The sequence below is a fragment of the Asterias amurensis genome, chromosome 8 (genome assembly GCF_032118995.1).
Source record: "Asterias amurensis chromosome 8, ASM3211899v1".
In the NCBI taxonomy this organism is placed as follows: domain Eukaryota; kingdom Metazoa; phylum Echinodermata; class Asteroidea; order Forcipulatida; family Asteriidae; genus Asterias; species Asterias amurensis.
The window spans coordinates 21,306,252-21,333,764 of record NC_092655.1 but is presented as its reverse complement, the minus strand read 5'-3'; the positions used below and the strand labels follow the sequence as shown (position 1 = coordinate 21,333,764).

Below are 27,513 nucleotides of genomic sequence, written 5' to 3'. Positions count from 1 at the left end.
TCTTAAAGGCTGTGGACACTATTGGTAGTTGTCAAAGACCAGTCTTCTCACTTGCTGCATCTCAACATATGCACAAAATAACCAAACTGTGAAAATTTGAGGTCAATCGGTCATCGAAGTTGCGAGATAATAATGAAAGAAAAAACACCCTTGTCACACAAAGTTGTATGCTTTCAGATGCTTGATTTCGAGACGTCAAATTCTAAATCCGAGGTCTTGAAATCAAATTTCTCGAAAACTTTGTTACTTCAGAGGTAGCTGTTTCTCACAATGTTTTATACTACCAACCTCTCCCCATTACTCGTTACAAAGTAAGGTTTTATGCTAATAATTATTTTGAGTAATTACCAATAGTGTCCACTGCCTTTAAGGGAAGCTTTCTACCATCAATATCTTCAAACCGTGAAAGTTTAATATAAATCTGTGGACATTGTGTTTTGTGTCGTACAAAAAATACTCAAACCCTTTAATACTCACTATAGGTTCTTCTTTCAGTTGCTCTCTCTCCATGTCTCCTTGCTCAAAGAACTCACTTGCGACAAGCTCAGCAACCTTGCGCTGAACCTCCCATGGTTTGGTGATGGCAGACACATCACAGGCTGTCATCATCATCCCTCTACATTGATGACAAAATAAAAATAAACAAAGAACATCACAGAAAGAGTATTATTTCTAACTGTTAAATATTTTACTCATTTAGTGTCTTTTTATCAAGAAATTATTTAATGGCTTTACTCAAAGGGAAGGTACACCTTTGGTCATTGTCAAAGACCAGTGCTCTCACTTGGTGTATCCCAACATAAGCATAAAATAACAAGCATGTGAAAATTTGAGCTCAATTGGTCATCGGAGTTGCGAGAAAATGATGAAAGAAAAAACACCCTTGTTGGACGAATTTATGTGCTTTCAGATAGGAATAAAAGACTTCTGGCTAGAAGTCTTTTATTATTTTAGTGAGAAATTACCTCTTTCTCAAAATCTATGCTACTTCAGAGGGAGCCGTTTCGCACAATGTTTTATACTATCAACAGCTCTCCAATGCTCGTTACCAAGTCAGTTTTTAAGTTAATATTTGTTTTGAGTAATTACCAAACGAGTACCTTCCCTTTAAAAGCACGCAGACAACATTAGTTATTGTTTTCGTATTGATAGTTGTTTATGAAATGTTGATATAATATTATTTTTTTTTTTTTTTACAAACTGAAATTTTCTTTTTGCAAAACAATTACTTTGGAGACCACGCTTGACCAATACACTCCCTTCACCGGGACCCCAAAATATGCAAAAGCAATTTTATGAAACACATACAAACTGCACTAACGACCTTACAGCTCTGAGCCAACGATATATTATAATTTAACAGCAAATAAGGACAAAGAATGAGCCCCAAGCCATCATCATCTGGAATTTCCCCCGCTGATCAAACATTTTGCAACAAAAAAACCAAATCACAATTAAATTTATCCGCCAAATCCGAAAAAAGCAATTTGTTTACTGCTTGCTTTGCGTAGAGAGTGTACACACTTACGTCTTTCTAATACAACCCTTCTTTACTACTGCGTGTAATTATCCATGCAGACGGTACTGTATTAATATTAACCCCGGATCGGCCAAATTACATCCACTTTACAATGGCTGAACAGTCATGCGAATTAATAGTATGCATACAAAGACGTTGTAATGTTCTTTTGAGCACGTATGCATTTAAGCACGTGCCTGTATGGTTGAAAAAGAATACGTGAATGCTACAAACAAAAAATGGATGATGGTTAAACAAAGTGCTGTTGTTTTGGGTTCTACGTATTGTATTTAATTTGTATAGTCAGTTGTATATTTTATCTTTATATTTTATTTGAGCTTGAGGTCATGATTGAATATGGTGTATATACACATACCCACCGGATTGGTGACGTAGATTTATGTTATATAAAAAAAATGTCTTCAAGAAATTTTGATTGGAGAAATTTCAAAATATATATCTCGAATCTTGTATGAAATTTATTCTGCTTGTATCTGATTATAATTTTATTTTTAATTGATAAATTGAACCTGTTTTTAACTAATAATTTTTGTATCCTTATGTGCCAATGGAAACTAAAATTCCTGTATATTTATGATGCGGACAAAAAAAAACATTCTAATTCTAAATTCTCTTATTCACTCTACGTTTTTCTTTATTAATTGCAATTTCCCCGAGGGCTGAATTTAATTTATAATCTCAATAGGACAATACCTCACAAGTGTCGCATTTGCTTAATTTAAAGATGAATTTAAGAAATCAATACCCCAGGGATGAGATTTGCTATATGTGAAAATTCCTGAGAAAGTCTTTGAGGGCCTGACGTCGATTTCACCAAACTCTTCCTAACTTAGGATGATCTTAGGACTTAGGACGGGTTCAGTTCCGTATCCAAATGCGTCGGACGAATTGAACCCATTCTAAGTTAGGACGGGTTACCCGTCCTAAGTCGAGTTAGGATTAATCCTAGCGTTTCGTGAAATTGGTCGCAGGCCTGTGAGTGGACCCTTAAAAAAAAAGAGCTGAAAAACTGCATGATGTATTGGAATGATCGTGTAACGTCAAGTGAGCGCGTGTCACGTATTTACGCTGGTCAAATTGGGGCACCCCATAATCCAGTTACTAGGCTTATCTCACATTAATGTAGTTGAACATTATTGCTGCTAAGCTTGTATAAGGCTTGCCAATACTATGTAAGGAAACAAACAAATACTGATAAAAAAAAAATTAAGGAAAAAAAGAAAGAAAAAAAAAAAGGAAATTAAAGTTTGTCCTGATCAATAAAAAAAGCAGATATCCGCTTTAAAGACAGTGGACACTATTGGGGTAATTGTCAAAAACAAGTCTTCTCACTTGGTGTATCTCAACATATGCATAAAATAACAAACCCCAGAAAGTTTGGTCGTCGAATCTGCGAGATAATAATATAAAAACACCCTTGTCACACAAAGTTGTGGGCTTTCAGATGCTTGATTTCGAGACCTCAAATTCTAAACTTCAGGTCTCGAAATCAAATTCATGGAAAATTACTTCTTTCTCAAAAACTATGTTACTTCAGAGGGAGCTGTTTCTCACAATGTTTTATACTTTCAACCTCTCCCCATTACTCGTAATCAAGAAAGGTTTAATGATAATATTTATTTTGAGTAATTACCAAGTGTCCACTGCCTTTAATGAACATGCTAACTATATTAACTGCAAACTCTATCCTTTGCACAAAGAAAGTTAGAGTCCTGACGTTTCGATCAAAGCAAAGTCTTTCTCAAAGGCATGGAAATCACACAGTAAGCACAAAATCAGCCATTATAAGCAGATGGGCCCAGGATAAGGGATTCGGTAGGTAGGGTGGGGGAAGTAAACCTACATGGATTGAGAAGGTTGGGAAGAGGTGGGTGGGTGGGGGTGGAGGAAGCCGGTGTAATGAAGCCTACCTGAGCAAGTCTTTGTTTACCGGCTTCTGCCAATCCTTCTCTCCCTGCTCAACCAACTTGAAGAATGCATTACGCTTCCTATAAAAGAGAAGAGACCATTGACAACATTAACCAGCTGGAAAGTTTATAGGAGCTATAATAAGAAAACGGATTTGCATGAGAAATTCCATTTGCGGAAAATGCGGCTGTTTCTATTTTTGAAGTGAAATGTCAGCAAGCTTCTTTCGTCACTAAATGAGGGGGGAAATTTACCATCTCTGTGTGTATATATATATACATACATATATATACATATATATACATTTGTATGTCAGCCATGATACTTGTTCCTTGAAGAATTTTTTTTTTATTGAGTACAAGGGCTGATCTACATTTTCTAACTAGGCTTTAATAGACTTTCCAGACCATTTAACAAGAAGTTTTCTGATTTTACCAAGGGCAAAACAATTGGAAATCAGACTAGAGTAGGAAGAACATCATCCCTGATAATTAAAAGTATGGAGTTACACATCTAAGCGTAAGCTTTGACATATGCTACTACTGTGCAAAGAGCATTTTAAAGACATTGTAACTGTTGGTTGCAATCTTATACAGTTGTAGCTATATACCACAAAACTAAACTGTGATAATTTCATTTTAAAGGGTGGTAAAATTTTTGAGATATTGCGAAAAATCTGGAGAAGCAAAATGTCCACGCAGAAGAATATTCTGTAATTCGATTGCACAATCTGAGAAAGTTACTGTCAGTAACGCTTCTCAAATTTTGTTCAGATAAAAAGTGATATATTTTTTGTCCATAACCGCAATACTTTGAATCGAAAAAAAATTCTCAAAATGTATTTTACTATCCAAAGCTGCCGTTATCTTCTTACCTAAGTAAGTTTGTATTGCCAATAGTTTTCAGATTCATTACCAAACGTACACAGACCCTCTAAAGGAACGTTACAGAATTGGTAAGAAACAAAAGTTACTGTCAGTAACGCTTCTCAAATTTTGTTCAGATAAAAAGTGATATATTTTTTTTCCATAACGGCAATACTTTGAATTGAAAAAAAATTCTCAAAATGTATTTTACTATCCAAAGCTGCCGTTATCTTCTTACCTAAGTAAGTTTGTATTGCCAATAGTTTTCAGATTCATTACCAAATGTACACAGACCCTCTAAAGGAACGTTACAGAATTGGTAAGAAACAAAAATCGTGAAGATCACAGATTTACATAAAACTTACACGGTCTAATGATGATGATAGTAGAAAACATCCCTCGAAATATTTCTGTCTGAAATGTCATATTTGATGAGAAATAAATAATCTACCTATAGCTCAGTGATCGTTTTTATCATTTTTATTTTGCCATCAATGCAATGCAAAAATTGTAATCGGTTTTTCGCTATTCTCTCGTGACCCAGATGGTCGATCAATCTCAAACTTCTACAGGTTTGTCAGTTTATGTATATGGTGGATCACATAAAATGCTCACACTGCCAGCAACTGTTTTGTTAGCAAAAACCAATTCTGTAATGTTCCTTTAAGCGAAAACATGCATGTTTACATGTTTGCCACATCTCTACATGCAATCTGACTCCCAAAGTTGCAGACCCTGGGTAGACAGTGTCTGTGAGTGCTGCCAGTACAGGGGGTCTAGTAGAAGCTAGCGAAACGAAAAAGGAAACTTACTTGAAGTACAAAGCCAAGTCAGTGGAGAGTATAGCACTCTCCAGCATTCGTATCAATTCCCTATAGTCCTCAGGAGAAAGGAACTGGAAGATGTTGTTCCCCTTTACAAAGACAAGAATCACAAACATCAACAATCAGGCAATAAAAGTGTACACAACCAACGGGTTGCTTTTAGTTATTAAAGTACGGAGCCTTAGGAATGGATATCACAACCAAGCCGGTGCTCAAGGGAACACGGAGAGTGATATCTTAGAGGATTTTTTTATTTAAAGGCAGTGGACACTATTGGTAATAACTCAAAATAATTATCATCATAAAACCTTACTTGGTAACAAGCAATGGGGAGCTGTTGATAGTGTAAAACATTGTGAGACTAACGGCTCCCTCTGAAGTAACGTAGTTTTTCGAGAAAGAAGTAACTTTTTGATTTTGAGACCTCAGAATTAGATTTTGAGGTCTCGTAATCTGAAGGCATACAACTTCGTGTGACCAGGGTGTTTTTTCTCCCATTATTATCTCGCAACTTCGACGACCAATTGAGCTCAAATTTTCAAAAGGTTTGTTATTTTATGTATATGTTGAGATACACCACCTGTGAAGACTAGTCTTTGACAATTACCAATAGTGTCCAGTGTCTTTAAACCAGCGACAAGGAATACGACACTTGAGCAATCTCAGACTGTAAAGTGATAAATCTTTGGTTTATGCAACAATGGTAACACTGTCTAGGGTTCTTTGAATTAAGATATGGATTACCCTAAACCGCCACTGTGTGAAAGAACAAGCTTGGATTACGCTTTTTGGATTTTTTATTTTGGTAAGTGAGAATACGGTAAAATGACATGCACTGTAATTTTTTTTTTTTTAGGGAAGGCAATATAAAGGAATGAAGTATTTATAAAATTACAATTTACAATTCACTTTTAAAGACCCTGGACACTATTGGTAACTGTCAACGTCTTCTCACTTGGTGTATCTCAACAAATGCATGAAATAACAAACCTGTGAAAACTTGAGCTCAACTGGTCGTCGAAGTTGCGAGATAATAATGAAGGAAAAAAAAACCACGAAACACAAAATTGTGTGCTTTCAGATGCTCGATTTCAAGACCTCAAAATCCAATTCTGAGGTCTCGAAATCAAATTCGCGGAAAAGTACTTTCTCACAATGTATTACACTATCAACTTCTCCCCAATTGCGAGATAATAATGAAAGAAAAAACACCCTTGTCACACAAAGTTGTATGCTTTCAGATGCTTGATTTCGAGACGTCAAATTCTAAATCCGAGGTCTTAAAATCAAATTTCTCGAAAACTTTGTAAATTAAGAGGTAGCTGTTTCTCACAATGTTTTATACTACCAACCTCTCCCCATTACTCGTTACAAAGTACGGTTTTATGCTAATAATTATTTTGAGTAATTACCAATAGTGTCCACTGCCTTTAAGGAGAGGAGAAGTACAACTAAAGACAACATTTCACACATACCGGTACTTTGATAGTGATATGTTAGTGGAATATTTTTTCAGGCCTGGAATTTAATCTTTGAGAGGGCAAGGCCATTTTCACTTTGCAAAACGCACTTCTATTTGAAACCTTAAAGTCTTTATGAAACTTTGAAGGGGCACCAATACCAAGACCAGCCATTGATTTCACCAAACTCTTCCTATTTTAGGATTAAAATAGTTTTTTTTTTCTTTTAATTTTTGTGTATTTATGTATAGATTTTGCCTGTTTATTGTTAATTCCATTTTTCTTAATTCTGTAAAAACTTTGTAAATTTGAATGTTGTCAACCTTTTGGTTGTTTTTTATTCAGATTAAAATAAACCATTAATAATAAATTAACCTTAAAGGGAAGGTACACGTTTGGTACTAACATATTAACTTAAAAACTTACTTGGTAACGAGCATTGGAGAGGTGTTGATAGTATAAAACACGGTGAGAAACAGCTCCCTCTGAAGTAACGTAGTTTTGAGAAAGAGGTAATTTCTCACTAAAATGTTAAAAGACTTCTAGCTAGAAGTCTTTAATTATAGCTAGAAGTCTTTAATTCCTGTCTGAAAGCACACAAATTCGTCCAACAAGGGTGTTTTTTTTTTTTTTTCATCATTTTCTCGCAACTTCGATTACCGATTGAGCCAAAATTTTCACAGGTTTGTTATTTCATGCATACATGTATGATGGGGTACACCAAGTGAGAAGACTGGTCTTTGACAATTACCAAACGTGTACCTTCGCTTCAAGTCTTAGGACGAGTTAAGTTCCGTAACTATTAGACGCTACAACGTATTGAACCCATCCTAAGTTAGGACGAGTTACAGTTAGGAGGAGAGGATTAATCCTAGCGTTTCGTGAAATCGGCTGCTGGGGCAAAAGAGGTCATGACCTCGGTGACCTCTGTGTAATCTCAGACCTGTATTTTGCTAGTATGTTGTGAATTCCCTTTAACACAGTTTCCCATGCATGGTAGTCGGCCACCTTATCGTCAAGCACATCTGTGGGGACATTACAACCAATTACTTTGGCCTGTGGTCTCATACTCCGGAGAGGTCATTGTTCTAGGATTGTGTCAGTTTCTGGGTTCATTAATACAGACTTGTAATTTTACCACAACTCTCATGAGGACTCTAGGGTTGTTTTGGAGTTAGCAGCTACATATGACTCTTGCTAAGGGAGCTAGGTGCTAAGGATGTCATGTATAAAGCTGTTAAGCTGGGAAAAAAAAAAATGCTTGATTAACTTCTTTACTGAGCAAAAATTAAGTGGGACACTTAATGTACCTTTGGCTGGTAACCCGTTTCTATTGAGCAATATTTTTCAGTGCTCAGCAAGTTTTTGTGCTTATAGTCTTTATGAAATTGGGCCGTGGTAGGATGCAGTGGAGGGGGATGTCCCTAAGGACTACATTATCTATCCGAAAAGATTGTGACAGCAGAAAATATCTTCTTTCTTTAAGATTGTTTGAGTTGGTCGCCTGCAATTTGCCTAATGTGGCATGTACCAGAGACGCCAACCCTTTGCCCACCAAAAAATAGTATTCCAGTAAAAAGTCAGGTTTTTTTGTTTGTGATAAAAAGGCAATATTTTGTGAAAAAGGGGAATTAAGAAAACATCTGGAGTATACTAAATGGTTTTAACCAGATGACTCTTGTGAATTTGATTGATATGAATAAGCCATTTGCGATTTAAATTTGAACAATGTCTGGTACAATGACTTGCTTAGTTACATTGCACCCTTTACATTTAAATTCCTCAGACTATCGAGACAGTTGCTACGCCATGTGATTAGGGACAAGCTTTTGTATAGCAACCGCCAGGACGAGCAAACCCTGGTACCATAGTGCTATAAACATCCATTCATAACTACGCAAAAGCTTGCCCCTAATCACACGGCGTAGCAACTGTCTCGATAGTCTGAGAATTCAAATGTTAACAGTGCATTGTAACCAAGCGAGTCATTGTACCAGACATTATTCAAATCTCACGCGCAAATGGCTTATTGTGAGTGTCAATGTTTTAAAGGAACACGTTGCCTTGGATCGGACGAGTTGGTCAAAACAAAAGCGTTTGAAACCGTTTTTTATAAAATGCATATGGTTGGAAAGATGTTTTAAAAGTAGAATACAATGATCCACACAAGTTTGCCTCGAAATTGCGTGGTTTTTCTTCTACTGTGCGAACTAACATGGTCGGCCATTTATGGGAGTCAAAATTTTGACCCCCATAAATGGCCGACGTGTTAGTCGACAAGGTAAAAGGAAAACCACGCAATTTCGAGGCATGTTTGTGTGGATCATTGTATTCTACTTTTACAACATCTTTCTACCCATATGCATTTTATAAAAAACGGTTACAAACGCTTTTCAAAGACCAACTCGACCGATCCAAGGCAACGTGTTCCTTTAAAACAGTGTCTGATACTGTTTTGACAAATAGTCACACATTATTCTTTGTTGACAAAACATATTCAGACAAATCTTTCTTTATGAATCAAAATAAACCATCAAATGTACCGCCAGTATTAAAGCCCATTGCTTATCCTAATCACAACAAAAACACATTAAACAAATTTATGAATAAAATGTGAACAATTTTACACGGCACCCACTGAGTTGAGCTCATAATTATGATTATTTTTCTTTGTGCATTTGTCTTGCCTCTGAAATGCAGTTGGGGGTAAAAAATAATAAATATGAGAATCTTGCCAGCCCAAAAATATAAATTTCGTGTCAATGTGTCCTTGCCAATGAGACAAAGGCTCTGTAACAAATCAAATCATGTAATGACGTCAATGATTTTAGAGTCAAGCGAGGTTGCTTTGTGGGCTGTCATTGTCACGCCGTTATAAATGCATTCAAGTCACCACGTCGGCCAAAAACAGCAGCTATACAAAAAAAATTGCTAAGTTGGATGAGGTTGTATTTTACAGGTATGAAAGCATACTCACACGAAAATACAAGAAGCTTCTCTGAACATTTTAAATCTTCAAAAATAAATTTTTCATGACAGTGTCTTGTTTTTCTCATAATTTTCTCAGTATGTTCACACTTGTATGTTTACATTTTTATTTAAACAACAAGAGGGCACAGTACCACACACTGGACACAATAATAACCATCAGAAGTCCTTGTCTATAGTATCTTTGTAAATATAGCCCTTTTTAAATTGTGAAGTGCATCGAGGGATCAGGACCCACTTTCATGGCCCCGCTTACCATAAGCAAAGAATCGGCGCTTGCGGAAGCAGGGAATTCTGTGCTTACGTCAAGCATATTTCTTGGGTTAGCGGGGAATTTTGGCTTGTGCGCGTGTGTACTCCACGTTACTAGGCATTCTACGCTTACACAGCCAGTGCAGAAATTTGGTAAGCAGAGAATGGTGATCGTAAGCGCAGAATTTGGCGGTAAGCAGAGCCATGAAACTGGGTTTGGTTTACTAAAAATAATCTCACACAGATATTATTCCTCCAGCTGTCAAATTGACCAACATCGATCTGTTCCCGACACTACGACATGAAGTAATATAATCGAGGTAACACTGGTGAAAAGCCAGTCATTGAACACTGTCAGAACACTCCATCTGGTCACATTCTTGTAACATGACCTTCTGCTTGACATAACATATGTACTAGAGGCCGTTGACCCTATAAAAAGTGTACGAGCAGCTCGAGCGGTAAAATATACAGCACCTACAGCCCTCTTCACACAAGAGCAATTTAAGAGCAATTTTAGCGAGGGTCCCTTTTCATACGAGCAATTTAAGAACAATTTTAGCAAGGAGCCCTTTTCACACAAGAGCAATTTTAGAGCAATTTAGCAAGGGTCCCTTGCTAAATTGTAGCATGGTTGTAAAATTTTATAAAAATGTACCTCATGTGAAAGGACAGCAGTTTGTTTCTACTGTCAAAGTTATCTTGCAAATACTTGTCAAACATTGCTTCATTTTACAACCATGCTAAAATTCAGCCAGGGACCCCAGTTAATTTGCCGGCGTGTGAAAAGCACTTCTTTCTGACCCCTTGAAGCGCCCTCTGTTGGTTATGTAATTGAGACTGAGGTGAGCGATTGTATTTTTATTTCGGCAATTAGTGTGAGCTGCCGATGTTCATATTAATTGATGATGGTAATTTAATTGAATGATATTAATTACTGTTGATACTAATTGAATGTCATTGATCAGGCAATAACAGTGCGATGAGAAGTCGTGGTGATGACCAGGGTCCAACTTCATACAGCTAAAAATATTGCTTACCAACTTTCTGCTTAGCAGAAATGAGCAGGCTACCAGTCACAAATTTGTACATGTGACATGGTAGTTTGGCTGGTAACCTTGTTCTGGTTAGCAACATTTTGTTGCGCTTATGACAACAGTTGGTGCTTACCAACTTTTTGGCTTAGCAGAAATGAGCAGGATACCAGTCACAAATTGTAAATGTGACATGATAGTTTGGCTGGTAACCTTATTTCAAAGAGCTGCTTCACCAAAAAAGAAATTGCTTACCAATTGTCTGCGTAGCAGAAATGAGCAGGACACCAATCACAAATTGTACACGTGACATGGTAGTTTGGCTGGTTACCTTGTTCTGGTAAGCAAAATTTTTTTGAGCTTAACAACTGTTTGAATAGAGTAAACACCAGCTATGGCTTATGCAGCCACAGCCATAGGATAAATGCAGATACCTAGCCATGACTGGAGTAAAGCCAATGGTTTGGATTAAATATGGCTGAGGAGAAGAATCAAAAGGGTCAGAGTCAAAGTTTCAAAAGGGTCAAGTACGTGTTTTTACCTCGCTGTTGAGAATCATGATGCAGTGGTCAAAGTGATGATGCTCCATAGTGGATGTACCATACAGCTGAGACAGGGCTGATGACGTCCTGAACAAAGAAAACAAAATAAGATAATAAGAAACAAAACTAATACTTTAAATAAATCAATAAATGTATTAAAGGCAGTGGACACTATTGGTAACTACTCAAAATAATTACAACCATAAAACCTTCCTTAGTGACGAGTAATGGGGAGAGGTTGATAGAATAAAACATTGTGAGAATCGGCTCCCTTGAAGTGACGCAGTTTTCGAGAAAGAAGTAATTTTCCACAAATTTGATTTTGAGACATCAGATTTAGAATTTGAAGGTCTCGAAATCAACCATCTAAAAGCACACAACTTTCTGTGACAAGGGTGTTTTTTCTTTCATTATTATCTCATAACTTTGACGCCCAATTGAGCTTAAATTTTCACAGGTTTATTATTTTATGCATATATTGAGATACACCAAGTAAGAAGACTGGTCTTTGACAATTACCAATAGTGTCCAGTGTCTTTAAATCAGTACCCGCTGCTAAAGCACAAAGTATTCAAGCTGACCGTAGCCAGCGGGCTAGCTTGGTGGTCTAGTGGTCTAGCAATGCAAAGGTCATGGGTTCGAATCCCACATTCATGACTGATTTGCCTCTTGATTTTTGTTACAGAACTTGGGAGAGCACCGAGTTGATGTAAAGGTAGAACAAATTATAAAATCAGATCAGCATATTAACTGGTTTTGAATACCAAGAGGCTCTTAGTTTTTAGATTTATTTTCTATTTTTGTTTGATAATAGACAGCATCTATTGAAGGAGAACAAAAATAATAAATGTGTTCTTTAGTAACTGGGCTCCGTTTTAAAATGAAAGTTTCTTGAGTTTAAAAAAGAAACTTGCATGGTTTGCGGTAACACCATGTGTGTATCTACTTGCCAGGTAGAGAACTGTCTTGCTATATATACTCTACTACCGCAGAGTAGACTTTTCTGGAGACTTCTCAGTTCTGAAAAAAACTGCCCTGCTTTTAAACTAATTCCCCTGACGGAAGGTAGCAAATCGGCTGGGACAACTACTTTACTTATAGGATCATTATTAACTTCACTACCACTGAGTGAGTTCTTAATTGGTCTAAACGTTTCGACTAGAGTGTTCAAATCATCATCAGGAGACACACACACATGATGTTATCGCAAACCAAATATTTAAGATCTACTACTCCAAACTCTATGACTTCAGTCAAAATCACTAGCAGTCGCATATGTTCATAATTTATTCCGAGGGATTCTAACCGCAGCTTCCTGCGGCACGCGACGACGACAGAGCCCCAGACAGCTGAATCAGCCAGCCCGACGACGAGTCACAAAGCTCCGTCGGGTTTAGGGAGAGTCAAACGGTCTAGAAGCATCAGGCAAGTTTCACCTCACACATGCTTCGCTGCCTCCCCCTTCCGTCTAATCATCTCTACATGACCTGTGTGTGCCCACCCCCCCCCCCCCACCCCCCAGGTCGGAGTTTCAGCTTCATTGGCAACGCTGATGCGCAATATGGCGAGATTTTTTAGCGCAGAATGGAGAGTCTCCCTTTCTCAAGCTGTTTTATTTATTTATATATTTATTTTATAACTTCGGACATAATTCTTATTAGTTGGCAGGGGGCTGTCTACGGTAAGGCAAAAGTTTTAAAGAAAATTACGAAAGCATTGTGCCTTCCCAGACCTTGTATATATATATTTTTCTTATTGCTTAGTTTATTTCAAAAATAAAAGCTTCACAGCACTAAAGAGGCTGAGTTGAGTTTAATTTTCACATCATTTAGAAAAGTTAAAAATATAAATACACTAAAACTGGGAAGGAAAAAAAAGACGGTTTAAAATCGCTAAGTTCAAATTTACAGACTTACTTGAGCTGGAAGGCGTTGTTCGTGCCACGATGGTCAAGATCATGACAAAGACAAGCAACAAGGAGTGCAAATGATTCCAGATCTGTCATGACGTTATTCATTCCTCCTGACTGAAAATTGAAAGGAAAGAAATTAAAGCACCAATTACAATAATTAATAATAAAAAAACAGCTGCATAGAATTATATTTTTTATACTCATTTCTCAAAAACTGCAGCACCTCTGCAACTAATATTTTAAGGCACCCTTTTTACTATCATTATCTTCAAACTGCGTAAGTTTAATGTAAATCTGTGGACATTGTGTTTTGTGTTACAAAAAGTACCCAAATCCTTTAAAGTGATTACTGGCAAGAGGACTTTAGATAACTATTTAGAGACACATCAACTGTAATATTTTTTTTTTCAACTGCAAACTTTTGTTCTTCTTTTTTCCCTTTTTTTTTTTTTGAGGGAATACATGTAGGTCATTCACAAAAAATGTTTTCATGAAATAACTTTATATAATATCAAAAGACTAGAAGACGAAAAAAATCATAAAACTTAAAGTTTGTTAATAGTTAAACCAAACTGCTTGCTGCATAGTCTAACAGTAAATCTTTGATAAAATTACAACTTAAAAAAGGATTAAAAAGTTAGTACCTTAAACATCGCAAACATGGTCTGTGCTACGTTAAACGCATGTCGCCAGTTATGATAGATGACGGGGCGGTAGTTCTTGCGAACGCTCAGCAGCCAACGACATAAAACCTATGGAGAGACAAAAACAAAACAAAAGAAAAGAAACAATCAGATAATGATTGACACATGGACCGCATTTGTTCTTCTTCATTCAATTGCGAGAGGCGAGTCCCAATCTGTTGCACATCAGCGTAAATTCCAAGGTATCTATCTACATGTAGTAGCAGGAGCTGTTCTGCTAATGCGTACAGCATATGCACCACTTCACATTTGAATGACAGTTGAAGTGGCGTAGGGACCCCCACGGCAGCTCACTGGTCAAACTCAAATCCTCCGCGCTAGACCCAGGGTGATCATCGGACAGTGGTCACTCAAATGGGTCATCACAATTCAACTCACCGATTATCGTCTGACACTAATGCATTATGTAAGCCCGGCCGTATCTCAATTGTCACTAATCGGGTTTCTGCAAAAAGGCTTTTACGTTAATTTCCTTGGACTCCTGCTTAAAGGCACATCTTTGGACCAGTCTTCTCACTTCGTGCATCTCAACATATTCATACGACAACAAACCTGTGAAAATTTGAACTCATTTGGTCGTCGAGATTGTGAGAGTATAATGAAAGAAAAAACACCCTTGTCGCATAAGTTGTTGTGTGCTTTGCTTGAATTCGAGACCTCGGCTAATTCAGGTCTCGAATTCAATTCAAATAGTTTAGTGAGAAATTACTTCTTTCTCAAAAACTACGATACTTCAGAGGGAGCCGTTTCTCATAATATTTTATACTATCAACAGCTCTCCATTGCTCGTAACCCAGTAACTTTTTATGCTAATAATTACTTTGAGTAATAACCAATAGTATCCACTGCCTTTAACGGTTAAGTGGAATGAATGAATTAGGCAATGAGGCAAGAGTAGAGTGAAGTTATAACTAGGGGATTGAATTCATCCATAGGTTTCGTGGTAGAATACGAGCCCACTTAAGGTAGAGGTACACCATTGGCGATTCAAAAATGCAAGGACTAAAATGGTTACAGCATAAGAACGTACTCTTGGCTGTGCATTAAATGATATCCAAGCCTACCACTGACCATCATCGGTGGGTGCTAAGGTACATGTTTGTGAAATCGTTATCGGTGACGAAAACACACTACCTGGATTAATTTATTCTGACAATCACACTTAAAAAAGTACGATCAAATCAACAACATACGGGTAATGACAATTAGCATTTAAAGGCAGTGGACACTATTGGTAATTACTCAAAATAATTATTAGCATAAAACCTTACTTGGTGACGAGTAACGGGGAGCTGTTGATAGTATATAACATTGTGAGAAACGAATTTTCCACGAATTTGATTTGGAGTCCTCAGAATTAGATTTCGTGAGACGAGGTGTTTTTTTCTTTCATTATTATCTCGCAACTGCGACGACTAATTGAGCTCAAATTTTCACAGGTTTGTTATTTTATGCATATGTTTAGATACACTAAGTGAGAAGACTAGTCGTTGACAATTACCAATAGTGTCCAGTGTCTTTAAGTGTTCATTTGAATTATTGTACATCTACAAAGGTATTGTACCCTACTAAGTCAAGTATATTTCTATGATGTCTGCTAAGTTAAAAGAATTCAATGTTCAAAATAATTAGATTATGGTTTTAATATATATTGGTTTGCGGTAACACCATGTGTGTATATCTACTTGCCAGGTAGAGTTGTTCTTAGGGAACTGTCTTGCTTTATTCTACTGCCGTGGAGTAGAAAATCGGAGGTTCGGGAGACTTCTCAGTTCTGAAAAGAACTGTCCTGCTTTATAACTATTACCAGGGCGGATGGTATAGAAATTTGACTGGACTACTACTTTAGCTTATAGGATCATAATAACTGTACTGCCGCGGAGTCAGTTCGGAATTGGTCTTAACGTTTCGACTAGCTTGCTCTAGTCATCGTCAGCTAAGCTAAAGTAGTAGTCCAGTCAAATTTCTATACCATCCGCCCTGGTAATAGTTATAAAGCAGGACAGTTCTTTTCAGAACTGAGAAGTCTCCCGAACCTCCGATTTTCTACTCCACGGCAGTAGAATAAAGCAAGACAGTTCCCTAAGAACAACTCTACCTGGCAAGTAGATATACACACATGGTGTTACCGCAAATCAAATATATATTGATACCCCACCATGCAATGCCTCAAATCCTATATTATGGTTTTACATTGAGGCTTTTGCTAACTCCTCCGTCATGATGTAAACTGCAATTTGTATATTTTAAATATTGTTGTAACCCTTCCCAAGGATGATGGGGAAATGTTCCTTTGGAACAAAAAAAAAAAAAAAAAATTATTATGAATTTAAAGTGAAATGTCCAAGTTTTACCGGATGATCATAAAAGACCTTCACCTTTGTGCCTAGAAGAAAAAATGAGCATATTTATGAGGCGAGTAGTAGTTGTATTGACATCACCCTGTCTTTAAGATCGCTCCGAGACAATTTGCACAGGACACTACAAGTCTTCACTTAGCGAATAACGGCCCCACATCCACAGAGTCCTGTGCTTTTCATATCTATCTGACTCGCCTACGGCTTCAGAAATAAATAACGATTGAAGAAAAAACACCATTGCAAAAGATATGGATTGTGGCTTGACAGATATGGAAAAAACTCAATAGTTTAATGTCAGAAATGTAAAAGTGTATTAGGTGGGGCTATCACTGCCGTAGACTAGTAAAGATAACAAATTATGACAGGCTAGGAAATATGAATACAACTTGTGATTATTGGGTGCTAAAATATATACCTTATCAGAAACTTTGAAATGTCATGTCAACAAATTATAAAATAACACTTTTGTTGTTTATTTACTTTCCAAGAAGAATTGCAGAAAAAAATAACCTTTAAGTTTTGAATAACAACAACAAAATAATGGAAAAATATTGTGAAAAAAAGGGATTGATTCTTTCGTGATGATACTTTTACAACCTTCTTACAATCTTTGTCTCAATCAATGAAGTTATTTAAGGTGGGAATTTGCTTTGAAAATTAACTCTGTTTTTACCCATACACCGATGTGTGTTATGCACTGTATACTCAGTACTTTCCCGAGCTCTGTGAAAAAAAATCACAGGCATAATACTCGGGTGGGATTCGAACCCCCAACCGTTGCAATTTTAGAGCAGTGTCATACCAACTAGACTACCGAGATTGCCCGGGAGCTAGAGGCAGTTCGAATCCTACATTTTAGCAGCGGGTGCCGCACCAATTTAAGTTTTTCAAGGTTAGATACAGGTTCCAAATAATTTGAGCCAGTTCGGGACACTTCTTTTTATCTCTTTTTCCCCGGTTTAAAATCTTCTCTTTCTGATCGAGGGTAATAAATATCCCACACGAACACACGGCTGCGCCGCTCAATAATTACTCGAAACGTTTAATACACACATAACAAGAGGCAATCCGTTCCACCGATTGTTTGTACAGATGGGAGTCTAACTTGGAAACGGGAAGTGTTAATATCCTCTACGAGTAAAAACCCTCCGACCTTTACATCAAAACGCTGGGAGACCTCTCAGACACAAGATTCCAGTTGTCATGGAAATTAATTGACAATGGTTACGTGAGCGTGTTTGATGAGAACAAAGGTGAAAGCAATAAGAAGAAAAGCAAAAAAAAAAGACGAAAAAATGTGAACACCTTCAGAGGTGTTACATCAAATTCTCTTAAAGGATTTGGGTTTTTTTTTTTTGTACGACACAAAACACAATGTCCACAGATTTACAGTAAACTTACACGGTTTATAGATAATGCTGGTAGAAAGCTCCCTACTGACTCGAACTACTTTTTCTATGGTCAAAAAGCCTTCAACTTAATTTCACTTTTATTATGAAATGACTTGTTTCTTCGCAATCGCCAAACTGATTCTCCTCAGAGTTTCAAGGGACTTTTAAAGACACTGGACAAAGACCGGTCTTCTCACTTGGTGTATCTCAACATGTGCATAAAATATCAAACCTGTGAAAATTTGAGCTCAATCGGCCGTTGAAGTTGCGAGATTTGTGTGCTTTCAGATGCTTGATTTTGAGACCTCAAATTCTAAATCTTTCAAAATCAAATTCGAGAAAACTTCAGAGGGAGATGTTTCTCACAATGTTTTATACTATCAACCTCTCCCCACTACTCGTAATCAAGAAAGGTTTTATGATAATAATTATTTTGAGTAATTACCAATACTGTCCATTGCCGTTAAAGACTCATTTGTATCAATTTATATTTTTGTAACAATTTATTTTTATTTTTATAATCCATTACATAGTTTTATGTTTTTGTGCCGAGGCTCCTGCATTATGCGCTACTTAAATGTCTTATATTAAAATAAATTATATTTCAAATATTTGTTCCCTCAAGAAATTGTTTCATATGGAACATAAAGCTGAAATATCCTGGACACGATGCATGCATGGCCTTATGACATGAACTACAAGGGGCAATATCAGTCATCAATCAATTGATACAATTTGGGGCCCACGGGGAGGGACTCCAATCAATACAGTAACAAAGTTGTCCAATTATAAAAAGGGTCCAGTCCCCACCTGAGGTCTCGACCGCAGACAGGAAGGTGAAAGACGAGGGGGATGGAAGGTAAAAAGGAAAGGGAATGTAGGGCAATTGTACGGAGACTAAACAATACATCGTCCTTTACTTGTGACTTCCTCTAGCCTTGTGGGTGATTTTCTTTCACACCTTGAATTTCTCGGGGGAAAAAGTGGAGGATAATACGTGATGATTAAGACGATAAATAACAAATTTACAGATCTAAGGGGACATTTAAAATTTTGACAAATTGAAATTCAGTTTTTATCAAAAAGAAAGAAGAGAGGAAGGATGTATAAATTAACATAAGAAGAAGAAAAAAGATGACAAAATACCAAGCTGCCCGAGTCGTCAACTTCAGTCCAAAGTAAAAGTTGTTTGTTTTAAACCCGGGGGGAAAACAATGGAAAACTACTGATGTTGGAGACCTTTGATCTCAAAAGCTGTTTCAATTGAGGCATTACTTTGTAGAGATTTTATTATCAAAACAATATTTTAAGAATCAAAATATAAAATAAAAAAAATCTAAGTATTAAAAAACTCAAAACTTTGGGTGGGTCAAAACAGTTTTAAAATAAAAGAAATCAAATTGACTATTCTGAATGCTCCCGAATTAAAGGTATAAGTAATTATTGTGGAAAAACCAACCAATATTAAATCTGTATATAGTATAATAAAAAATAAAAATAAAAAACCAAGGTCCTGTATAATGAAATGTTTTTCCACTGGAAAGAAAAATAGTCTTTAAAAGTTACTCCTAATAAATCTTTAACAAAGCAGCTTCCATGAAAGACGTTAACACCAATCTCGCACACAGCGCCAAACATTGATTGAAGCTAAGTGTCAAGGCGACAGTTCTGATCAATTTGAAGAAGCCGTTCTCGACCTGACCAATTGCAGACTGTTTTATTTTGATGAAAAATTAATTTGCCATTTCATCACTGCCTGATTCTCTCCCGTCTTTGTTAAATCTATCCAGATTTGAATGCCCTGGGGTTAAGATTGTATATATGCACCTCACAAACAATTTAAAGGCACTGGGCTCATTTGGTAATTGTCAAAGACCAGTATTCTCACTTGTAGTGTATCTCAACATATGCATTAAGTAACAAACCTGTGAAAATTTGTGCTCAAACGATCACCCAAATTGCAAGAGAATAATGAAAGAAAAAACACGCTTGTTACACAAATTTGTAAGCTTTCTGAACGCATAATAAAAGGCTTCAGCTGAAGTCTTTTATTATTTTAGTGAGAAATTACCTCATTCTCAAAAACTATGTTACTTCAGAGGGAGTCGTTTCTCACAATGTTTTATACTATCAACAACTCTCCATTGCTCGTTACCAAGTAAGTTTTTATGCTAACAATTAACAATTACCAGTAGTGTCCATTGCCTTTAAGACGGAATACTAAATTGTGTCTTCTGATGTCAACTACCGAGCACTAGTTGAACCATCCAGAATAAATCAACCGGCTCTTTTGTTGCTATTATTAATATTATTTCTGGTAATGAAACGTAGGATGCCTCATAAGTGAAGTTAATCACTGTAGCTTGCAAGTCGGAGGAAGGCTGTAAACAAAACTCAGACATAAAAAGACCAGGGGCCCGTTTCATAGTTTTGTTGGAGCAATGGATTGTTACAAAATTGAACAAGGAAATCATTGGAGAAGGTATTTAAGTCAGAATAATATTAAATTAAATGTACATTATATTATATTATTTAAAAAAAAAAAATTTTAAAAAGTTTTATGGAACAATGGATTGCTGCAAAATTGAACAAGTAAATCCTTGGAAAAGCTATTTAAGTCAGAATAATATTAGACTACATTATACTCAAAAAAATAAATAAATAAATGATTGAATCTTTTAAAAAGCTAGTCGTTATAATAGTAAACTATATAATATTCTCGTTCTCATACAGCTTAACAAATCTTAATTACAAAACAGAAAGGTCAAAAAAGAAAAAGCTGTAAACAAGGGTCTTGCTTTGTGAACCAGAAACACCAAGAACATTCAACTGGCTCTTTTAGCCAACATTTCTTTCTAGAAAGGATTAAATTATGGTGTAAATAAAATAATTGATTATTGATTATTGCCGTGCAATAGTGCATCGTTTGCCATGTGAGAGTCTGACGACTTCACACGGCGTCCCAGACGACTTTTTACCCAACTCGAGCCCAATCAGTTGTGCATCTGTGTATCACCATAAACAGTATTGAGAGTCACTGCTGAAACAGTTTGAAACTAGGATCAAAATTTTAGGATGTACATTGAAGTTAAGGCATTCCCACCTTTTGTTAACCCTGGGGTTATAGACTTCAAGGAGCTTTTGGGAACAGTATCCTCAGCACTACAGAAATAAATCAAAGAACATGATTTCTTGATATCTAAGGGAAATAACTGTTAGCTATTTTTTTTCTTCCTCATTCAGACATACAAAAGTCTGAATTCAGATAGAAGTCATCTATCTCAAAAGAGTCATTATATCTCAGTATGTAACATAGCTTATTGACTGCTTTGCCTGGTATATCATCATTTTTTCCACCTTCTTTCATAAATACATAATATTTTCAATTTAGTTAAGTAAGCGTTGTTGTTGTTTGTAAGTTGTTTTGTTCCTATTCGTACGTCCTCTGTTTGTCCGTTTATCTTGTCTCTGTCTGTCCACAGGCTGATTACTACAAACCTCGGCTTATCAAATCAGCCCCCATACTGTCCCTTTTCTTTAACTATTTAGATCTTTAACTACATATACTGTTTGCTATAATACAAATATTGAATGCTTCGAGTGCTATGGTTAAAACTACGACTCCCGAGGTGATCCCCGGAGCAGTCTATTTTCCCGAGGCGCAGCCTAAGGAAAATGGAATGGTCTGGGGATCACCGAGGGAGTCGTAAGTTTTAACCATAGCACGAGTTAAAGCAGTCTGTATTTGTTTTATTACACCCTAACAGATTATGTATCATCTTCGTACACGTAACGTTCGTACGCGCGTTTCAGATACACAGATGCACAACTGATTGGGTTCGAGGTGGGTAAAAAGACGTCTGGGTACTGCACGCCGCGTGATGGTCGTCAGACTATCACACGGCAAACGATGCCCTATTACACGGCAAACGATGCACTATCACACGGCTGCCGTCTAGTAAAACTAAGACATATCATGTGACCCGCTCTAAATGTTATACTACATTTTATCTTCCAGTACGCGCTAATCCACCAATCAGATGCTCAAACTGGAGGCTGGTATAAAAACCTATATACTACTTCCAGTGTTTTTATTGCACAGTGCGTATTGTGAGTGTCAATGCGTCATGCTCCGTATACGGACAGTGCAAAAATTACATTCTAAACTTTGTGGGCATGCAAGCTGTTCGTCGCGAAGTAATGTTCTGACATTTTTAACTTTGCGCGTTGCACGAGAGACTGGAAGATACATTCGTTGTAACACGCGCCCTCGTGGAATACGGAAAAATATAGCGCTTTTGCGTCCCATATCCAACGAAGGCCTGCGTCCCATATCCAACGAAGGCCTCATTGGATATGGGACGCAGAAGCGCTATATTTTTTGTATTCCACAAAGGCTTGTGTGATAACTTATAGTATGCATTCTGTAATGTTGTGTTTTTTTACAGTGTGGAAATAAATGTGAATTGAAATTGAATTGATGTCTGACATTTCTCTGCATCTATGATACAAGCCCTCAAATCCTACATCAAAACTGTGTCCCACAACACACAAGCTTTAAACTCTCATTTGAAAACTAACATAGGATTTCCCAACAGAGATGCATATTAAGCCAGTCTCTCATCTCCCCATTACTAGTATGCTTTCTACCTTTGCACAATTATTCATTTTAAATTGCCCTGTCAAAAAGCTCTCTTACTCTGTTCTGATCAGATCATACTACCAAGTACGAAGACACTTATTCTAAACTACATCAATTTAAAATGACACATCATTTTTGCATGATGGTGTTATTATGGGTAGACTAGGTAAGGAGCCCCATCCATCTGAAGCTCATTAACTATTTCCTTTGTATGAGAGCAGGATTTATGAATATCAAATAGCTCAATTTCAAATCTCGGACATAAAAAGACTTAGGGGCCAATTTCATAGTTTTTGTTGGAGCAATGGATTGCTACAAAATTGAAGAAGGAAATCCTTGGAGAAGCTATTTAAGTCAGAATAATATTTAACTAAATGTACATTATATATTATAAAACAATATAATATAAAATAAAAAAGTTTGATGGAACAATGGATTGCTGCAAAATTGAACAAGGAAATCCTGGGAAAAGCTATTTAAGTCAGAATAATATTAGACTACATTATACTAAAATAACAAAAGTTTGATTGTATCTTTTAAAAAGCTAAGTCCGAATAAGTCGGCTAAGTCGGAATAAGAGTAAACTATATGATATTCTCGTTCTGATACAGCTAACAAAAAAAATCTTAATAACAAAACAGAAAGGTCACAAAAGCAATCAAACAAATTCTTAGAATGCCTTAACATTTTGATTGAGACAAAACAAAAGCCTTTCTGATTCTTAAGCAATTTCAATCAACTTTCCAACTATCCAATAATCTCCAGAAGGGAAAATAATCAAAACAGAAGTCTAAATAATCGCATTTTTATTCGAACGGAAGAAAGACAATTGTCTTGACGATAATGATTGTTTCTCAGCAGCAGTGATTGCCAGTCATGTGTTGTTATAACTCTCCGATATATGTTATTTGAGGCATTGCATGGTCAGGTATCAATATATTTTGCATGAGCTAGTCAAAACGTTGAGACCAATTTAAGAACTGACTCCGCGGTAGTACAGTTGATCACGATCCTATAAGCTAAAGTAAGTAGTCCCAGCCGATTTTCTATACCATCCGCCTGGTAATAGTTAAAAAAGCAGGACAGTTCTTTTCAGAACTGAGAAGTCTCCCGAACCCCCGAACATCTACTCCGCGGTAGTAGAATAAAGCACGACAGTCACTCTAAGAATAAACTCTACCTGGCAAGTAGATACACACATGGTGTTACCGCACCCCAAATATATATTGATACCTCACCATGCAATGCCTTAAATCCTATATAATATACATTTGGTTTGCAGTAACTACATGTGTGTGTCTACTTGCCAGGTAGATTTTATTCTTTAGAGAACTGTCTTGCTACATGTATATATTCCACTTTCGCGGAGTAGATTTTCAGATATTCCGGGAAACTTGTCAATCTCAGTTCTGAAAAGAAATGTCTTGATTTTTTTTAAACTACCTGGTCAGAAGGTAGCAAAATTGGCTGGGACTACTACTTTAGCTTATAGGATCGTTATTAACTTCACTACCATGGAGTGAGTTCTTAATTGGTCACAACATTTTCAGGAGATTCTCCGATAGTAAAATAAATCATCTACTGCCTCGAGACAAAGCATACCCTTGGTTTTTTAAACTGTTTGATTTTTCAGACGTAGATAATGTACATATACAATCAAACTAAACTGTGAAAAAATTTCATTTCAAAAGGTTATAGCATTTATGAGATATTGCCAAAAATCTGGAGCGGTTATGTTGACGCGGGAAAATTTTACCAATTGGAATACACAATCTGATAAATCTTTAGTTTCCCAGATTGAAACGTTTTATGAACGCCCTCTTTCTATTATAAACATTCCTTTGAAGGGAATAGTTTCTCAAAATGTTATACGTTATAGACAGCTGCAGTGCTTTTTACAGTTTTTTAAAGTCAGTCTTTTGGTCATTAATTCAGGACTGTATGGTTCCGTTTTTGAAAGAGCAAGGGCACCAAGGCATTTCTCCTTTGTAAAGGGCAACCTTTAAGGAATTTGTAAATTTCTACTGGAGCTTTTTAAGGGCACCAAAGCAATGACCGGGAAGTATCAGGCCTGTTAATTATTGGAGTAATTACAAAAGGTACCGCCCTTTAAATCCCTGGTTCCTATAATTTATTTAAAGGCAGTGGACACTATTGGATATTACTTAAAATAATTATTATCATAAAACCTTTCTTGATTACGAGTAATAGGGAGAGGTTGAGCTCAAATTTTCACAGGTTTATTATTTTATGCATGTGTTGAGATACACCAACTGTGAAGACTACATGTAGTCTTTGACAATTACCAATAGCGTCAAGTGTCTTTAAACTTTTACTTCTTTATTTATATAATATTCAAATTGACCACTTGCAAATTTGCCGTTATTCAAGGCTGGGAACTAGGAAATGAGGGTCACGCTTGCGACGTTAGAAGTGTTGTGCTATTTATTCTCCTATAAATCAAACTTCCTTTTGTTAAAGGAGAAGGTGTCTGAAGTTACACGAGGTAGGCGATGGACTGGGGCATGGTTTAGTAATCCATGGTTTTAAAAATTAACATTTTAATGAGATATGGTCAAGGATTTGACCGTAGGGACATTATCAGTCAATTCTAACTAGATATTTATGTACGAAGGCTTCAGCGCCAAAATGTTAGTTAAATTAAAGGCAGGGGACACTATTGGTAATTGTCAAAGACTAGCCTTCACAGTTGGTGTATCTCAACATATGCATAAAATAACTAACCTGTAAAAATTTGAGCTCAATCGGTCATCGAAGTTGCGAGATAATAACGAAAGACAAAAACACCCTTGTCACACGAAGTTGTGTGCATTTAGATGGTTGATTTCGAAACCTCAAGTTCTAAATCTGTGGTCTCGAAATCAAATTCGTGGAAAATTACTTCTTTCTCGAAAACTAGGGCACTTCAGCGGGAGCCGTTTGTCACAATGTTTTATACCATCAACCTCTCCCCGTTACTCGTCACCAAGAAAGGTTTTATGCTAATAATTATTTTGAGTAATTACTAATAGTGTCCACTGCCTTTAATATACTTGGAGATAAAATAAAATATCCGGAGCAAACAGTGGGTCAACCTACAATAGAATTGTAATAAAATAAAATGAAATAAAAATAAATCTTAGATTGAGAAAGACTCTGCTAGGGTCAAAACGTCAGGCCATAAACTACTTTTTGCATAAATCTTTTCAAAACATCCATCATACACTTTCCTGTAAAAAAAAAAAGAGGGGGGGGGGGGGGGAGATGTAAAGGTAAAGAAATGAGACTTACGTCATACGGGACATGGAATTTGTTAATGAGATTGCACTCTTCAAACATACAGATCGCAGCTTGTAGAGTTTCGTCTTCCAGCAAGGAGAAATCACTGAAGGAAAAGTTCTGAAGGTTCATCTTTCCTAATTTCTCGACTGGCCCGGCTGTCTGTAGACAGAAATAGGAACAGAAAAGAGGGGCGATATTAAACGGTTTTGAAATCTTGGCTTACCAATGGAATCAGAGCTACTAAAGACCCCTTGCATAGGGCGTCCACTCTCAAAAAGTGCCATCCCTGAGCCCAGAGGGAGATCATTGGACGATAGCTGTTCTTTGTGCGTAAAAATGAGCATGTGACCTCAGCATACCTGGTAGTGTATCGCATTATGCAAGGTACACGATGCCGAACACACCTCCGATTTTTTTATTTTTATTTTTGTTTAGGTTGGGAAGTACAGGGTAATTGCATTTTTGTAAATAATTTGGGGTTGGCCAAAGACGAATTGACTAGAGCGAGATTTGCATCGAAGACCTCCAAAATTTACATGCCGGTGCTCTACCAACCGAGCTTTCTAGCCCTGTGTTGTCAGTATCCCTATTTCGACAATATCTTTGATCGGGGAAGCCAGTCAGAAGCAATACAACTGTTAACTGCCAAGCAGCCAGAGGTCACGCCCAAGTTTACCATACAACCTGGGCAGCAACTGCCAGGGGATCACCTCAAGCAGGTGCAACTTTTTATTTCAGATACATCAAATAACAACAATTTGCTTTGTCCAACCCCCAAATCACTTCAAAATCTGCCTAGTCAATTTCCCTTGTGGTTTATTACTTGCATTCTATACAATTGTGCCATGAGCATCACTTGCAGAGGATACCAGCGCACTATAAGTGTTCATATTATTGATACAGTAAGGTTTGTGGTAACACCATGTAATGATAATCTTAACTTGAGTTGGGGTGGTTTTGAAATGCCGTTGATTGAACTCCACATTTCAATCAGTATAGTCTGACTGTCTTCTAGGGAGAAAAAAAAAGAAGGCGATCAGAGCATACTGTCCGAAACGCCGATTTTGAAACCTACAGGTTTTTTTTTTCAGAACCACCCCCAACTCAGCCTAGAGATTATCATTAAATGGTGTTACAGCAAGCCATACTATATTACTGATTTTCAACATGCAAAGTTTCAAATCCTACTTATTTTTTGTATACGTACTTTGAGTTTATCTACTTCATCTTGCTGTGCCGTTGCGTGATAGGAAAGCACCTCTAGCGCCACCTGTTGCTTGGCCATCAGCTTCACTGCGTTCTCGTACATCTGCGTATTGTGGATGCCCAGCCCGCAAAAGATCGCAAATGCCTGTAAGAAGAACAAGTATACATTGTAATAAGATTTCAGTACAGCCAGGGCCCAATTACATAGAGTTGTGGTCGATTTCAACGTATGGCTAGTCCTACATGTAAGTTAGGACGAGTAACTCTTCCTAACTCGAGATAAGACTAGTCTTAACTCTTTGTGAAATCCACCCCCAGCTTACGTAGAAAATATTGCTTAAAATTTCATGCTTAGCAGAAATAGTTGGTTACCAGTCACAAATTGTACATGTGACATGGTATTTTGGCTGGTAACCCTATATCTGGTAAGAATAATTTTGTTGTGCATTAGCTACACTTTGTGCTTAAGCAGAGCTCTCTATGAAATTGGGCCCAGGTGTTGTACAGGAGTTCTGCCTCCAGGGACTGTGGTGGAGGGCATAGGGTTGGAGCAAGGCTTTCCCAAAAGCCTTCCTTAAAACAGGCCATGACCTTGCAAGTGC

At 36.9% G+C, this 27,513-nt stretch overlaps 1 protein-coding gene across 5 annotated transcripts in view; it reads right to left on the bottom strand.

The window, feature by feature from the left end:
* LOC139941150 (cGMP-specific 3',5'-cyclic phosphodiesterase-like) overlaps positions 1-27,513 on the bottom strand; it is a 147,107-nt gene that overhangs the window by 17,192 nt on the left and 102,402 nt on the right. For all 5 annotated transcript variants that reach the window (XM_071937603.1, XM_071937600.1, XM_071937604.1 and 2 more), the window contains 8 exons: positions 26,913-27,056; positions 25,715-25,864; positions 13,971-14,078; positions 13,331-13,440; positions 11,414-11,501; positions 5,127-5,227; positions 3,451-3,528; positions 478-616 (listed from right to left, as the gene is read on the bottom strand). In XM_071937603.1, coding sequence (XP_071793704.1) covers positions 478-616; positions 3,451-3,528; positions 5,127-5,227; positions 11,414-11,501; positions 13,331-13,440; positions 13,971-14,078; positions 25,715-25,864; positions 26,913-27,056 — 918 coding nt within the window. The remainder of the gene's footprint in view (positions 1-477; positions 617-3,450; positions 3,529-5,126; positions 5,228-11,413; positions 11,502-13,330; positions 13,441-13,970; positions 14,079-25,714; positions 25,865-26,912; positions 27,057-27,513) is intronic.